At 37.9% G+C, this 17,191-nt stretch overlaps 1 protein-coding gene across 3 annotated transcripts; it reads left to right on the top strand.

The window, feature by feature from the left end:
• Window positions 1-931: 931 nt before the first annotated feature.
• Window positions 932-11,133, top strand: LOC120735096 (von Willebrand factor A domain-containing protein 7-like). Of its 3 annotated transcripts, XR_005696175.1 has the most exons (19): window positions 932-1,116; window positions 1,889-2,111; window positions 2,855-3,062; window positions 3,557-3,642; window positions 3,759-3,852; window positions 3,984-4,112; window positions 4,213-4,399; window positions 5,508-5,677; window positions 5,906-6,018; window positions 6,268-6,384; window positions 6,734-6,937; window positions 7,022-7,157; window positions 7,465-7,617; window positions 7,750-7,842; window positions 8,144-8,253; window positions 8,676-8,840; window positions 9,102-9,425; window positions 10,044-10,564; window positions 10,601-11,133. XR_005696175.1 is itself a non-coding variant. In XM_040034272.1 (18 exons), exons 2-18 carry the CDS (start codon window positions 1,917-1,919, stop codon window positions 10,485-10,487), a joined length of 2,928 nt encoding a protein of 975 aa, XP_039890206.1. In that variant the 5' UTR covers window positions 932-1,116; window positions 1,889-1,916; the 3' UTR covers window positions 10,488-11,133. The 3 variants fall into 3 exon arrangements, 2 of the variants coding, with proteins under 2 accessions (XP_039890206.1, XP_039890207.1); XM_040034272.1 differs by having other exon boundaries at window positions 10,044-11,133; XM_040034273.1 differs by having other exon boundaries at window positions 1,892-2,111; window positions 10,044-11,133.
• Window positions 11,134-17,191: the final 6,058 nt, after the last annotated feature.

Genomic DNA, 17,191 nt, shown 5'->3' on the forward strand with positions numbered 1-17,191 from the left:
GAATAAATAAATGCTTTAATTAAATGCCACTACTCAAAGCTTAATAAAAAAGAATATAAACAAATAAAAGATAATAATGAATAACCTGGTTATTCAAATAGCCTCATCCAGACAGCTCCTCAAAATAACCACCAAAAAAGGCACACTTTACAGAGGAAATAAAGACATTTTAGAAGTACACTTCCTGACTTGTTCTGAGTCATATGTTACCAAACAAACTCAAACGCAGCAGGTTGCTGAATACACTCAGGCCTTTATTCAGGCCTATTTCTAGATTATATGTGATATATGTATTATAAGCGTGTATGCAATCCTTCCATAGCTCTAAGCCCCTTACACGATAGATTGGCTGGACATATCGCCAGCCAAAGCTTTTGACCTTCAATTAATAGACTGAGCCACAATTCTTTTATAGGCACAAAATGCAATGTGTATAAAATGATTACAGTTGCACCTGCAATGAAAGATTATTATATGATTATGCTAACACCTGAAATACAGACTTTAATGTAATATCAACAGCTCCAATAAATGCTTTAATGCAATGCTTGTTATGTGGTTCTAATGCAATAATAATGACTTAATGCAAGGTTAATTAATACAATGATAATACAGATAATAAGTAACAGTGAAATAATTTGTTTTATCCCACACCTACTTTACACTTTTAATCAAGACTATATTCAACTCCATACTCAAACAGGTTATACACTCAAATGTTCCTGTAACTAAAAATAGTGTTCATAGATTCATGGGATTCTTAGATTCCTTATCTAGGTTTTAGATAAGTGACAGATTAGCAACCGGTACAATATGTGTCATTTTACTCATACTCTTGATGTCACACTAAGATGCACAGATAAAACAAAACCAGTTTGTGTGGGTGTTCTATGGAATTCATCAGCTTAAGGGAGGCACAAATGTAAGAGGAATGATTCAGAGCACACACACACAAAGCACAAAGCACACTCAGATACAGCCTAGAGTTGAAACAGAAAACACACATCTGACTATAGACTATAATCTACTTGAGTAAACAAAGTCTCACACTGAAGAAGTGCTAAAGACTGAATCCGACAAAACTACCTAAGAACGACCTAAGAACGGTTCACACAGGTAAGATGGACAGTGAAACCTTTCTATAGTGTATCATAGAATTATTTTGGCATGTTAAACATATGTTGTACCATCTGTTTTTTTCCTAGTATCCCATTTGTTTTTTCTATATTATTTTCAATATTAAGGAATGGAAGTAAATGACCAATGCATTTCTGTTAACCCTTAAATTTTACATCTAAGTAAAATATGAGGTCCAGTGTAAAATCATATTATCATATGATGTAGTGCTGATGTTAATAGCATTAATCTGTTTAATAAAATATCAAACATGATTTATCTTATTTCCACTTACTTTTACTTCTCTTTCTTTCTCATGGGTGTAATAGTTGCACTGCTTTACATTAATTGCAAAGGCAGTCTCTGTGCTTGATCATATTCTTTTTGTCCCAAAAAGTTGATTCTGTTCAAATTGTCATGCCCATTGATGAGAATGGTGGTGACAATTGGTATATTAATGATCAAGGAACTGACCTCACAGCCCATTGTTCATTCAGTGGTGCTAGTTTCAGTCATTGTGCAATGTACTGTTTATAAGGCTGGGGAAACCTGCAGTCAGCTGATACTGACAAAGTCACTTGGATGATTCACAAAACTATTCTCCCACTGAAAACACTACATCCAGATGAACAGAAACAACCTTTTGGGATTTACTTACCTGGATGATTGGGCATGCATATATTGTTTTTGGTTTCCTGCAGAAAAAATTATGTTGCTAAAACCAACATAAAACTAGTGTAAACATTCACATCAGGATTTCTTTTTCTTTCAGCAGTACCATCCTGCCCTCCTGCTCAATAATGACTACCAGGCAGTCAGTGATGCTTCTGTTGGTGCTGGTCCTCTCCCTCCCAGGTCTTATTCATAGCTTTAAACCACTCTTCAACTCGAATTCTTTCACCCACCGTGAAATCACACGAATAGCAGTCCTTCGAAAGACAGCAGAGGTCTGCCGAGATATCGCTGCTTCTAAAGGACTGGACTTCAATCTGATTGTGAGTTAGACTTACAAAGAAACACAGCAAGAACAGTGATACATCTGTGCTTTGTGCATCGGCGTATCTTTGTGCTGAACATTGGGGGGGTCAAGATCTCTGTCTAAATAAGTAAATAAATCTGGGTAAATTCCCAGATGATTAAACATGCAACTATTTTGCTGGTAATACCTGAAATGAGTAAATAAAATCAACAGCCTATTTATGTAGGATAATTCATAATTTTATTGGGGGGTTTATATTGATTGGGTCTGATTATTGTGGGGGGGGGGGTCATAACCCCCCTGGAAATTACACCCCTGGCTTTGCGTTTTGTTTAACACTAACTAAAGAATAGAGGAATGGAGAAATACATCAGTCAGACGCAACATGAATTACATTTTTCTTCGTACAGTTCAGTGTTGTGCTATAAAACCTCGTGTCCTACTATTCATGTTGGTGTCACTTTGATACATCCATCTGCATACATAATGACAAAGATTCTGTTGGATTGTGCTCAAGCAAGCCCAGTCAACAGAGGCCACACTGCTGCCAGTGGCCTCTTATCAAAATTAGTGGTGTCACCAGTGGGACCTGCACTTTATTACTATGTACTATATTACACACAAACTACTTAGCTGGTCATAATTGCTGATGATGAGATAAGATTACTCTTACCTTTAGCGCAATATTTAGTACCAATTTTGGTTAACATGCGAATAACATATTTAAGGAGTTGTAATATACAAATTTATTGTCTCCAGATTGATAACAACTTGTCAGCTGGCGAGGTGCAAAGGGCCTGTTCGTCTATGGATACCTTCACATCTTTCGTTTCCACCATCAAGTTTGAAACTGCCATTGCTTCTATGTACCTCAGCAATGCAGCGGTGGATGCGCTTTTTCTGCTGAGTGCAGCGCGCCATTTTGACGATGAGACCTTCCAGGAAGGACGGGATATCATCACTGAAGGTACCTCAAAGCTAGTCAATAATAGTTTAAGAATGAAAATAATAATGTTATACTATGTATAACTAATTCATGTGAATGCAGATCTATAGAATTCAACAGCCTAATGAAGAAAAGTGTTTAGAATTAGGGTTTGGTAAATAACAGAAAATCAAAAAACCAAAAACTGAAATCTAGAAAGAATTTTTGTAACATTTCTCATTTCAACAAGGTTTGTAGCAATTCCCACAAAAGTCTTACATACTTGAAAGTTCTATATCTAGGGAAGGAAAGTGATGTTACAGATTACTTCAGTACTCAACAAACAAGACTTGTTTGTCAGTTGGAACTGCCAACTTCAATCAGAAATCTTGCAGAATAACATCTTCAACATTCACACACACTGTAACACTGCTTTGAGTGGATAAAGACTGGTGATGTAATGCTGTAATTCAGGTTTTGCAGTGCAGGCTACACTATTGCAGCTTGTGTCTAATCTGTTGTATTTTAATAATAAGGTGCATCTGTGGTGAAGGCGCATGCTAAGATAGAAAACTATATCCGAGGGAGGTGGTCTCTAGGGCAAATCTGTCACACTCTACAGGTACTGATACTTAATTTACTGCTAATTTGTTAAGACTTCTAGATGACAGCATTGTGTAATTAAAACAAAATGCAAAGGTGATATTCTAAATTTGTTTTCATTTTCTGTATACGAAGGACTTCTACAGCCACAGTAACTGGGTGGAGCTGGGAAATAAAGCTCCATACAGTGCTCTGATCAGACCTGACCAACCTCTTAAGAACTTGGCAGGTAGGCGCCCTCCTGAAAGATGAAAATTCCAGCTTAAATATGATCTAGATTAAATTTGTAGTAGTATTTGTAATGTTTATTTTCAAAATATAAATCAATATTTTTTTCTTTGTTATTTGATATTTCTGCAGGACAAAATACTCCAACTTGCAGAAGTTGCGTAGGAGAGAACTGTACCAACAACATTCTGCCTGATGTGCTGAACCAGGGACTTCTGACATCAGGCTACTTTAGCATCATCTCCTCATCAAAACCTACAGGTAACTTGGAGCAATCATCTCTTTTGATGTGTTATGATAAAGTCTTTGTATGTTTTCAATATCTCTTGATAATATGATAAAATGTTATCCCTGTTCAAAGGTAAATGCAGTCACGGTGGATCTGCTGATCGCACAAGCAGGAGGGATCCAGTGGGCGGGATCAATAAGGACACACTTGATTCCAGTCATGGCTTCCGTCACAATGAAGCAGCTAATCTGGCTATTCGTGCCACCATGGAGCTTCTGGAGGACATCAGATTAGCAGCTGGAGACACAAACTTCATGAGGTAAAGCTAGCTCTCAAGTGTCACACAAGAGGAAACAAATGTGGGGAGAATGGAGCTGCAGCACATGCTAGTGGCTCAAGAGTTGGGTGTTCGTCTTGTAATCGGAAGGTTGTAGGTTCGAGCCCCGGCTCGGACAGTCTCAGTCGTTGTGTCCTTGGGAAAGGCACTGTGCCTACTGGTGATGACCAGAGGGGCCGATGGCATGATATGGCAGCCTCGCCTCTGTCAGTCTGCCCCAGCGCAGCTGTGGCTACAACTGTAGCTTGCCTCCACCAGTGTATGAATGTGAGAGTGAATGAATATTGGTGTTGTAAAGCGCTTTGAGGGGTCCCGAAAAGCGTTATATAAATGCAATCCATTATTATTATAAAAAATAAACACGAAAGCATGCCCGTGCTAATCATTTTTAGATTAGATTTACATTGGGGGGGGACAATATTTTTAGTTTGTCTGAGGTATTTCTGTGCATGGAGCTATATTTTTCCGTTTCAGTTTCAGTTTCTAGTGGCCTTTTTATAAGCTTCATCTTAGCTGACAGAGAAGTGTCAGACGCTGCCTTCTGTTGCTGTAGATAGCCTACTTCAAGGTTAGAGGTGTTGTGCATTCAGAGATGGTCTTCTACATAGTGAGTGGTTATTTCTTTCTTATTCACCTAAAGCACTCTGGTCACTGGTGTCTTGTAACGTCTGACATCAACAAGACATTTTCACCCAGAGAACAGCTCACTGGATATTACCATCTCCGCAAACACTGGAGATGGTTATGTGGCAAAATCAAAGTCGAACAGCAGTTTTCTGCAGCACTCAGACCAACTTGTCTGGCAGCAACAACTAAGCCACGTTCTAAGTCACTTAAATCTTCCTCTCCTTTTCTGATGCTCGATTAAAACTTCAGATCATCTTGGACATGTTCACATGTCTAAATACATGGGGTTCATGCAATGTGACCTGATAGTTAGATAGTTGAGTTAAACAGGTGTTCCTAATAAGTGTATTTTTCCCTGCTAATGAATTAAGCATCAATGAAACCATAGTTTCAAAGAAATCAGATTAATAATATGAAAATATGTAATTTGTTGTTGTTTTTTTTCTCATGTTTGTTTCTACAGACTGATGGGCCTCTCCCAGTCTCCTGTGTTGTGTTTTGTCATAGACACAACAGGAAGTATGAGTGATGACATTGATGAAGCAAAGAGGGTTTCTTTTGAGATCATTGACAGAAAAAGGGGAACAGGAGAGGAACCCTCTGGTTATATATTGGTACCTTTCAATGACCCAGGTAGATCATTTACAGGGTGAATTTGTGCTTTGTTATGTAGAAAAGATGTTGTTTGAAAAGAATATTGTAATAATGATTATTACATTATTATAGACTTAATTTGGGAGTTAATTTTCTGTTTTCCATATGAATGAGAATATAATAGCAGCTGTGTTTGTAGCAAATCTTTAAAAGAGCAAATGTGTCACTTTGAACATTTTTATTTTATTTTATGTATTCTATGTGCAGATTTTGGACCAATAGTTATGACATCTAATGCAGACATCTTCAAAGGAAAGATCAACAGTTTGACTGCGGCTGGAGGAGGAGATACCCCAGAAATGGCCTTGTCTGGACTGCAGGTGCTAACAACACAACAAACTGTTTTCTACTTTAGACAAAAGTTTAAAAACATCATATTTGATTTGGGAGAAAAAAATGGTATAGAAAAAGTATAGACACAGTATTCTCAGAATGACCTTTTGTTATTAAACACGTGTTGTTGAGGTGGCCAGAAATGCAACTTTTCACTCAGACTAAATTTTTTATTATTATTATTAATTATTAATTGTTGATACTTTGTCCTGTCTTTCATACAAATAATATTGAAGCTTGCACTGACAGCAGCTCCACCCTTCTCTGAGATTTTTCTCTTCACTGATGCTCCAGCTAAAGACGCCCACCTGAAAAACACCATTATTGCTCTTATAGAGAGCACCAAATCTCAGGTAAGAGTGAACTTTGTATCATCCTTGCTCTTAAAAATGTCATTTTTGGCATGTAACATCTGATAATTTGTATAACATTTGTCTTGAAATGAAGAACATTATCTGAAGTTTGGAGGGACCAAACTTTTTAAACAGGTTCCCCACACACCTGTATGTGTGTTTTTTTCTGTGCTCCAACCTCCTTTCCTTTGCATGTTTTTCATCGTCTGTCAAGGCTGCCAGGCCCGAAAGCTGCTGCCTCTGGCCTAGCTCATTGATTATCATTCATCTTTCATCTTCATTATCAATAAATGTTTTCCACTTAGGCTTGTGGTCCTAACTTTTAAGATTTTTTTCCTCATGCTTGCAGGTTACTTTCATGCTCACAGGCAGTGCAGCAGGTCGACGGCGCCGCAGAACCTCTCAGGGTGTGGCTCCACGTGTAATGGGTCGATCTGCTGTCCAGTTATACCAAGACCTAGCTGAAGCTTCTGGAGGTCAGGCCATTCAGGTCACTAAGTCAGAACTCTCTCTGGCTACCAGTGTTATAGTAGACTCATCAGCCAGCGCTGTGGTAAGGCATCAATCAAGAGAATCATATCTGACTGAAGATCACACTGTGTGAGGAAATGTGATGTTTTTCTCCTTTTTCTCTTAGGTGACAGTTTTTCAGGCAGCAAGGAATCCTGGAAGGCCTGACAGTTTTAATTTTACTGTTGACAGCTCATTACAGAACATAACAGCTTACATCACAGGAGACTCAGCTCTCACCTTCAGCCTCACCAGCTCCACAGGTTTTGTCATCATAAATGTCTGTTTACCCTGTAGCAAATATGATAGAAATTTAAACTCATGTATGCAAATTGGATGCATATAGTATATTATTATACTATAGTGAATATTTATAGTATATATATATACATATTATTTATTTATTTTTAATTTAATGAGAAGGTTCACGAAACACATTTTCTGCCGAGTATTTCATGGTTCAGGCTTTTAATTCTAAGGCTCTATTTGATGCATTTGTTTTATTAAACTTCTACTTCTTACACAGTCATGTTGAAAACACCTTTATAATAGTTTGTCCCTCTCCTCCAGGTGTATCTCAGACTTCCAATCAGTCCAGTGGGCCTTTGGCATTTGTCACCACAGCAGGAAACTTGCGTCGTTTAAGCCTCAACACTGATAATGAAACAGGCCTATGGCAACTCAGTGTTAGCTCAAGTAACCCTTACCTAGTTAAGGTTACAGGTCAGTATTATGGAAGCTGATTTTTAGGCTCTGAGTTACATGAAATGTTTTAGAAAAAAAATTTATTTACAAGGTCTGTTTCTACTTCTGAACATACGTATTCCATCCCTTCTGATCTATTTTGTGTATCAGGTCAGAGTTCAGTGGACTTCATTTATAACCTTGTCGAAGAGCATGAGGGAGCCCATGGGGACTTCAGTGTAAAAGAAGGACGTCCTCTCTCAGGTCAGGCTACTTTTATTGTGACTGTTTGTTCATTTTTATAGTTGTAAAGTTCTGTTGTGGTAGACAATTTTCTACATTGTCCAAAGAGTCATCTTTTAATCAACAGCAACAATCATCTGTCTTGAAAAAGTTACTCTGTGCCCAAAGGTTTATGCTACATCATGTTATAGTCAGTAAAGTCCAACCTTAACTATTCTGTCCTACAGCTTACCTTTTTTATTTGTGCAGGTTGTGTTTCGCTTTAAGGGCATGTCATACTGATACTCATTTAGTTAACTTTTTTTCTTCACCTCTCTTTCAGGTGGTAATACCAGCTTCTTGATCACTGTGACAGGAAGTGACACAGTAAAGGTCACAGAAGTCACACTGTTTGACAGCTCAGGTCCGACAGAGGTCAAAGGATCATTGCAGGTGTGAGGCCATCTATCTGACAGATAAGGCTTAGTTGAAGTTGGAGTCATGCATTAATCCCAAGTGTCACCAGCAAATCTACAACACAGTGACTGAAAAAGAAAAAAAAAACATGGTGTTCATTGGTCCAATAGAAATCACGAGCTGTGCATAAACCTCAGTGAAATGAATAAGCACTTACTTGAAATGATAATATTACTACATACTACAGAGATATTGTTGGCATTTCAGAGCTTAATTAATATTGTGTGAATTTAAAACACTGTGTAATTTTCAAACCTTAAATACATGAATGTCCTGCAGCATCCACAAATAGTCCTCGCACTCGCCCTACCCTGCCGTAAGGATGTAGTCATATATTGTTTGGTTTGGTTACTGTTAATCTGTTGACAATGCATGTTGCTGCTTTTTCTCTCATGCAGTCATTAGGAAGCAGCGATTTCCTGGTGACATTTAGTGGAATCCCAGCAGGTGAGTTTGTGCTTATCCTGAAAGGAGAGGACAGCAGCTCCACTTCCAGGTCCACTTCAAGCAGCTTCCAGAGACAAGCGTCCACACAGATCAAGACCTCCAGCATCTCTGTCACTGTGAGAACAGTTAATGTGTGCTTTCTGAACAATCTTTAATGTCACCATAAGTAAACTGAAACATTTTTATTGTGTTTTTTTTTTTTACTTTATAGCATATAGCCATCTACGTAAATAAGTCTACAATCATAAACAACAGCCATTCCTACTGTGATTCTTTCAGTGTGAAGTCATGTCATTATGCATCAACATATTATTGTCAACAATGTTAAAAATAATATTTTCATTCTCCTGCTCCTCTCTCTCTCTCTTCTTGTCCAGGCTGAAGCCAATAATACAAACATCGAGCCGGGCACCACTATCTCCATCCCCTTCTCAGTCGCCACAACTGCTGATGGAGTTATAACTGACACTGCAACTGAGACATTTACAGTGCGAGTCAGCAATGACCGCAGTTATACTTCCATTTCACCCAGCAGTGTTACTACTGTAACAGGCAGTGGTGGTAAAGCCAATGGCACCGTGACCCTAACGGCTCCATCCAGTGCTGCATCAGGAACAGACGTGACCCTCACCATTGAGGCAGAAAACTCTGCTGCCACCGACATCAACTATGTAGTTCTCAGGTTTTCTGTGAGTGCTAAGGTGAGTGATAATGGTTAGAATATTTTTGCACATTCTTCTTAATTCTGTAATAATTAATGATCACGTACATAATGTATCAAAAAGAAATACAGATTTTTGTCATTTTTATTTCAAATTAAAGATAGATAGGTTTTACATGTGATTCGATTTGATATTGTTGTTTGCAGTTAAAGTAAGGCTTTATGTGCCATACTTCTCTTGTGAATTGTTGATGTTAAATTGTTTGTCATGGGTTGCTAGACAAGGACACAAATGTAGACTCACTAGACTGGCTGAACAAACTAAAACACCTTTATGTATAAAAAAATACAGATGAGAAACACATCACAAAAATGACAAAGGGAGAACTGAGGATGTTAATGCACAAAGGATAATTAGGTGAATGTGGAACAGGCGGGTAAACAATCAAGAACGAGATAAAGATAAAGTAAAACTAAATGCAAAAGCCTGCTAAAATAAGACAAGAATGTAAGAAGAATTACCACAAAGACAGAAACTTTACGAGAACTGACACTGACATGCAAAGATTTGATTATGTTCTTTTCTTTTTATCTTTAATAACTGGTATCACACATTCCCAACCTGTTTCCCTCATCGTGTTTATTTCTTTGTCTCCAGGTGACAGATGTTAACCGTCCAGTTTGCCAGGTAGTCAACACATCAACCTGTGCCTCCACTTCATTGCTTTGTGCTTCCTCCCAGTGGGAGTTCATTGCCAATTTCACTGATGGCATCAATGGAACTGGCATTGAGAGTGTAACCATTCGCCAAGGGAATGGTACTCTGAATATGAGCACAGTGGTTGAAGCAGGGGGTGAGAATATTACCCTGGTTACCTACACTGCCTCCTGCTGCTCACCGATTGTGGAGCTGACTGCTGTAGATAGTGTAGGAAATGTGGGGACATGTGTGGGACAGGCTAGAGTGCTTACCACACCTCCTCCTACGACACCTACCCCTGCAACTACAACTGCAGTTCAAACAACATCCACCGGAGGGTACACTTTGAACATATCAACCATTCTTTGGCTTAGTGTTGTGTTTTCAGTACTTTTGAAGTAACAGAGAAGAAATGCCAATTGTGCTGAATTTGTGAATCTGTGACATATGGGTCAAGTGACCTAACCTTGACTGCTGACCTGAGCTGGCTATGAAGCAAAACACTGATAAAAAAAAAATACATATTCTAAGACCTGCAATTATCGGCACATCGGCATTGACTTTGAGTAATCTTCTTTAGGACCTAAAGATTTGGCACATATTTAGAATTTTTTTTTTAAATGTTTTAATTTACAATATTGTATTTTACAATACTTCATTAAGAATATAAGACATTAGGCAATGTCTGTAATTTTAACAGAATACAATGTTGCACTCAAAATTACAATAAATTGCAGTTTTTCTGTTGCAGTGTTGTGATTTATATGCAACAACCTTTGTCTCGCTACCTAATTTCACTGTGCAAGCAACTGTACAATAACAATAAAAGTCCTAAGTTCTACAAATAAACACTACCAATCAGATATTTGGTATAATTTCTACATTCCATTGTTTTCCGTGAAAACATATGAAATTACGATGAATAGGAAATGTAATGAACTGGGCATGCTGACTCAGAGTTAGTAGTAGTTGGTAATGATTTAAATCCAAATAACGAATGTGTTCACCAAATTTTGCTGTCATTTAAAAAAAAAAGGAAAAAAAAGCGTTTTGCAGTGATTACAGCCTGGGAGACCTTTTTAAGGTCATTTGATGAGATTTCACTCTATGCTTCCTGGAGCATCTCCCAGAAGCTGGATTGGCTTGATGAGTCTTTCCCCATACCATATGATCAAGCTGCTTCCAAAACAGCTCAACAGGCACAACTATGAAAGGAAAGAAAGAGGGCACAAATACAATATACAGGGTGGGCCATTTATATGGATACACCGTAATAACATGGGAATGGTTGGTGATATTAAAGTCCTGTTTGTGGCACATTAGTATATGTGAGGGGGCAAACTCCTCAAGATGGGTGGTGACCATGGTGGCCATTTAGAAGTCGGCCATCTTGGATACAACTTTTGTTCTTTCAATAGGAAGAGGGCCATGTGACACATCAAACTTATTGGTAATGTTACAAGAAAAACAATGGTGTGCTTGGTTTCAACATAACTTTATTCTTTCATGAGTTATTTAAGAGTTTCTGACCACTCATAAAATGTGTTCAATGTGCTGCCCTTTGTGTTGGATTCTCCCACTCTTCACACACTGATAGCAACAGCGCAGGAGAAATGCCAGCACAGGCATCCAGTATCCGTAGTTTCAGGTGCTGCACATCTCGTATCTTAATTAATTAATGATTCTAAATTGCCCATAGTTGTGTTAGACCTCTGAACTTTTTTCTCTTTTTTTCCAGCATTACCATCCTGCCCTCCTGCTTTATGACCATCACTGCCAGACAGGTAATGATGCTTCTGGTGCATGGCTGTGCAGAGAGGTTTAAAGGGGCGGGTGCTCAAAGTTAAAAAGGGGCACATTGAACCAGGCTGAATAACAACAACACACATTCATCAAGAATCTAATATGGGCAACAAGGCAAAGCAAACGTAGCTGATGCTTTACCTGATGGGTACAATGTTGCTGTTGAGGGGTTGCTGTGGATAGTGCTGGAGGGCAGGGCTGTGTTGATCTGAGACTGTAAACATTAAAAAGTCCATAGGAGAGATGGTAGCTGATTAAACAAGTGTCATGAAATAATAACAAAATGCAAAGGTTGGTGACAGCACTTGGAACCATAAGGCAACAAAAAACTGTGAGAAATAATTTAGGCTCTGCCTGTGATTCACTCTTTGCTTCTCTTCTTCCTTCCATCCCATCATTTCATATATCACTCTCCACTTGCTGTCTATCTGAGAACAAGGCACAACTTGCTATTGCAATAAACTATAATCTAATTATCCACACCTAACAACTCTTGCACTTAATCTAAAATAAAATGATGACAGAAAAATGTTATAGCACTGCCTTTAGTAGCCTCACACAGCTCCTACTGTTTCCTCCTCATGTCCTTACCAGGCTTGTCTGGACAATGTTAAATCATGAGTAATATTTTTTTTTAAAAATCCATCTAAATAAAACACACACATGCACGCACACACAGTGACATTTTAGACCTTCTTCAGAATACTGTATATACTATGGGCATCATGGTGCTGATCCAGAATCCTTATATTATTATTTATTACTAGAGCTACAATAATAAAGCAATGAGGAGGGGGAAGTAATAAATATGAAATAATGTCATTATGATGATTCCATTTGTTTCACTATCCACTCTGTGCAGGGGCAAAGCTTATTACATTTTTAAACTGTAGAGATACAATAATTTTACTGCTGTAAAATCCCAATTTTGTCTTATTTAAAATATAAATCTAATCTAATCTGCTTCTTAATGTATGTTCTTTAAAATACAGTGTGTGTTTTTAATATATTATAATTATAATAATGCATAATTATGTGGACATGCATATTAGATCGTTTTTTAGTGAAATATAATCCCTCCAGAAAGGCAGGAAAAGCCCTGTAACTTGCTTTAAAACTAAATATGTTTCTAAATACTTTAAAACTAAATATGTTCCCTAAAACGGTGACAGAGCTACAGACCCATGACAGCCTTACACAGGTAGCCAGCAGCTATGACCAGCACTACTTGTGCAGTTAATAAAAGGACAGGTAATGTTTGTCACGCTGTTGCACACACAGCACGCATAGTTTGTTTCAGTTCGTGAGTTGCAACAAGACAGCTTACCAACGTGTACATAATAAGCTAATACTCCTGGGTGCTATACACTACAGTTTACGCTGTACATCTACTTACTGGTTTTGTCGCATCAGTCTGTATCTCTGAGTTAACTTGTGTTTCTCCTACAGCTCCGGACCGGAAAAAATGCGCGTGCTCTTTGTGAGCTCGTTCCCGGCTCGTAACCAGCGCGTTCTGCCGTCAAGGGCGATCATTGGTTAAATGTGATCATGTGACTGATGCAAGCCAGATCCTTTTATTTAGCAAAACTGTGATTAATAGTTAAATATTATTGTTGAGGGGCACAGACAAGACTCCGCACGCACACACACATTAAAAATAATAATAATAATTTTTTTTTAAAAAGTTGCCTCAACAAAAGGGCACCTTGGGCACCCATAAGGAAAGGGGCGGGTGCTCAAGCCCCTCGAGCCCCCCCCCCTGCACGTGCCTGGTCTGGTGGTGCTGGTCCTTTTCCTGCCGTGTCTCGTTCGTAGCTTTAAACCACTCTTCTACTCAAATTCTTTCACCCACCGTGACATCACGTGAATAGCTGTCCTTCGAAAGACAGCAGAGGTCTGCCGAGATATCGCTGCTTCTAAAGGACTGGACTTCAGTCTTACTGTGATTTGGAAAGACTCTTAAAAACAAACACGAATACATGGAATAATACATACAAATACATTTTTCTAAAATCACTGACTTCACCAAACAAGTTTCCAAATTTCCCAGATCCTAATCCATTTAAAAGTTCCTGAGATGTGCCCAAGCAATCAATATAGGCCCAGTTGCTGTCAATAATTTGGTGTCATTACAAGACACAGAATTCAAGTAAGTCCAGTAAGTCAGAGCTGTTTTGTGCAATAAAGTCAGCAATGCCATGGCTGATTTGTATAAACATGCTGGAAAATTATAAAGTATTGCTTCACTTATAGATTAAGTAAGTAATGTACAAATATTTACATCCTAAACAATTACTTTACATCAAAGTGCCATGTTTAAGATGTTCTAATATACAAATCCCTTTCTGAAGATTGATAACAGCTTGACTGCTGCCAAGGTGAAAAAGGCCTGTTCATGTACAGACACATCTACCATCCACTTTGAAACGTCGATTGCTACCATGTACCTCAACAACGGACTAGTGGACCAGGGTTTTTCGCTGAGTGCAGGACGCCACTTTGACGATGAAGCCTTCCAGGGAGGACGGGACATCATTACAGCAGGTACATCAAAATTTGACAGGCCAGAAAACAATCAACATAATTGTTTTATAGACAATGTGTTTTGGCATTACTGATGTAGGCACAGCTAGGCAGATAGATAACTCTTCAACACGTGACATTATTAATACACTCCCTTCAAAATACAGAAAGAGTCAAACGGAACGAAATCAGCGAAGATTTTTTTCACTCTCACTTACATCTGTTGCCATATTATCAATGATTATCAATGAAAACATATACAATGTAAAATAAGACATGGGTAAATAAACCTCCCAGGCACAAGAGATGAGACGCTGCCAAAAAATAAAGGAACTGAATCAGGAACTGAATCAGAAGGCACGGACAAACACACAAGACTGAAAACACAACAGGGCATACACAAAAGTGAAAAATTAAATATTAAACAATCTAGGAATCAATCCGAGGCTCATTAACAGAGAGAACCTAATAAGCCAGAAAACAAAAAACACATGGTCAACAACCCAGGACCATAAAGTAACAGGATGGACAATAACAGGGAGGATGTTTTATTTGTAAGTTTTATGATATTAAGTCATTATACAAGTCATTATTACTCATGTAATGCATAAAAGGCTGCCGAATGATGACAACAAAAATTATTTTTGACATGTTTATAAAAGAAATTATTAAAAATACAAAAATATCTGTTTATACTGTAAATAAGGGTATCAGGGCAGACATGTTATGCTTTTACGCATACAGTATATGAATCATTCTGAAACGTGGCAAAAAGAAAAGATTGATGAAAGAGATATTTACTCTGGTTCCTGAGGATTATCTCCTTCCAAAAAGTGTATCAATGGAAAAAAAATAACACTTGGTGCAGATTATAAGTAAGGCTATGCAGCAGAATTGTTTTTCTTCTGATTTTTCTAACTTTTTGTATTGAGAACTGAATTTGAACAGATAATTGGGGACATGGGATTTTAGGCCTCTCATACAAATTTTTGGATATATATAATTTTTTCTATGATAGAGGAGGGCTAATAGTATAAGACACGCTTTTAGAAACACATAGTGGCCCATGTTTATACAAAATACACTCGAATGGCACCCAACTACAGGAATGACCCAGCCACATGAGTGAGTTACTTTCTGGCTCTGATTAGTTGTTGCAAAAACAAAATGAAACCAAAAAAAACCCTCTAGCACCACCTGCTGGTCAGATTTAATGTCTGCACACTATGCACAGCTAGTTAGTTGGAATACCGCCAAAATATTCTACTGTCAAATGTAAAAATGTTTGGAAAATGAAAACAAGATTTTTGCAAATAACAGATGTTAAATTTGCAGATATAAAATTAAGTTAGATGGTAATTCAATATTCAACAAACCATAAAAATTGAAAAAAATGATTTTGTTGTTGTAAATGTGGGAAATGAAGTAAATGCACAATATAAGATGTGATATATAAAATATAATGGACAGCCTTATCCTCACACTGAAATTAAAGTTTTGCATTGCAAGCCAAATGACTGCAGCTTATACCTAATAATCTGTTGTATTTTGATAAGGCCCACTCTAAGAAAATCCATGCAGGCACAGGTGGTACTTTATTTTGGTGGGCATACCATGCAAAGGAGCAGCATCTAGCTGCATTTCAAGACTGCTAAACTGAATGCAAAGTATTTCCATGCAAAATGAAATATCCAATAGAGCATAGTCAACAGCAACACTGAACAGACGTCAAAAGACCCCTGGCATTTCTATGCAGCTGGAGGAGAACTTGCCCTCTCTCTTCCAGATGTCATCCACTGACTCTGGAAAGGTTTCCTGTTTTGAGCCAAGTTCTTCTACCGCTGCAGTGCTATCTTGCAAAAAAAAAAAAATACAAAAAAAAAATACAAAAAAAAGAACTGCAGATATACCACGACTTTCTGCAACTCAAATAAAAATAAGCGCCATTTATTGCAAAACAAAAGACCCAGTAATACATTTCTTATGAAAACACTAGATAAACATTATACTAAAATAGAAAGCTCCAAGTGTCGCGAAATCAATCAATGTAGAGCAGTGAAACAAACCACGAAGGCCCAGACGAGTGCAATCAAACGATGAGTTTATTAACACACAGGAGAAGAAACATCAGCATATGTCTTCTGCCAAAAATACATCTTGAGTACACTTTTAAAGCTTTGGGGTACACCCCCATGGCGTCAGATACGGATCAAAGACGTCTCTGGGTGTCTGAGGGCTGATCCTTGACTCTGGTCACCTGTTACCAAGTAGACTAAAATGCAGCAGGTTGCTGAATACACTCAGGCCTTTAATCAGGCCTGTTTCTAGATTATATTTGGTGTATATGTATTATAAGCGTGTACGCGGCCTTCTATGTTCTAAGTCTTTTACACAATAGATTGTGAAGTCATAGCTGTAATAAAAGGTTAACATGGTGGGATTAGCTTTAATAAACATCTTTAATACAATATCAAATGCTATAAGAAATAAATGATAAAACTGCAGATTATATATTAGCAATAAAATTTCTGTATTTCCATACAAGTCACACTGACTGATCCATTTGGGAGCTGTAAGAGCTGGTTCTTCTAAGGAGTCAGACCAAAATAACACCAATCACCACTGGACACGCAAACACATATACTGTACACACTCTTGTGTCTGCACCGCCTGTGTCATAAGTAGCTGACATAATTGATGAGCCTTGCAGCCTCTAGGCTATTACGCATTCAAGAAAATTCAGTAAATCATATTGTTGCAGGTGTAAGAGTATCTCTGCT

Source organism: Simochromis diagramma, unplaced genomic scaffold, assembly GCF_900408965.1.
Source record: "Simochromis diagramma unplaced genomic scaffold, fSimDia1.1 OVJJ01000747.1, whole genome shotgun sequence".
Lineage (NCBI taxonomy): Eukaryota > Metazoa > Chordata > Actinopteri > Cichliformes > Cichlidae > Simochromis > Simochromis diagramma.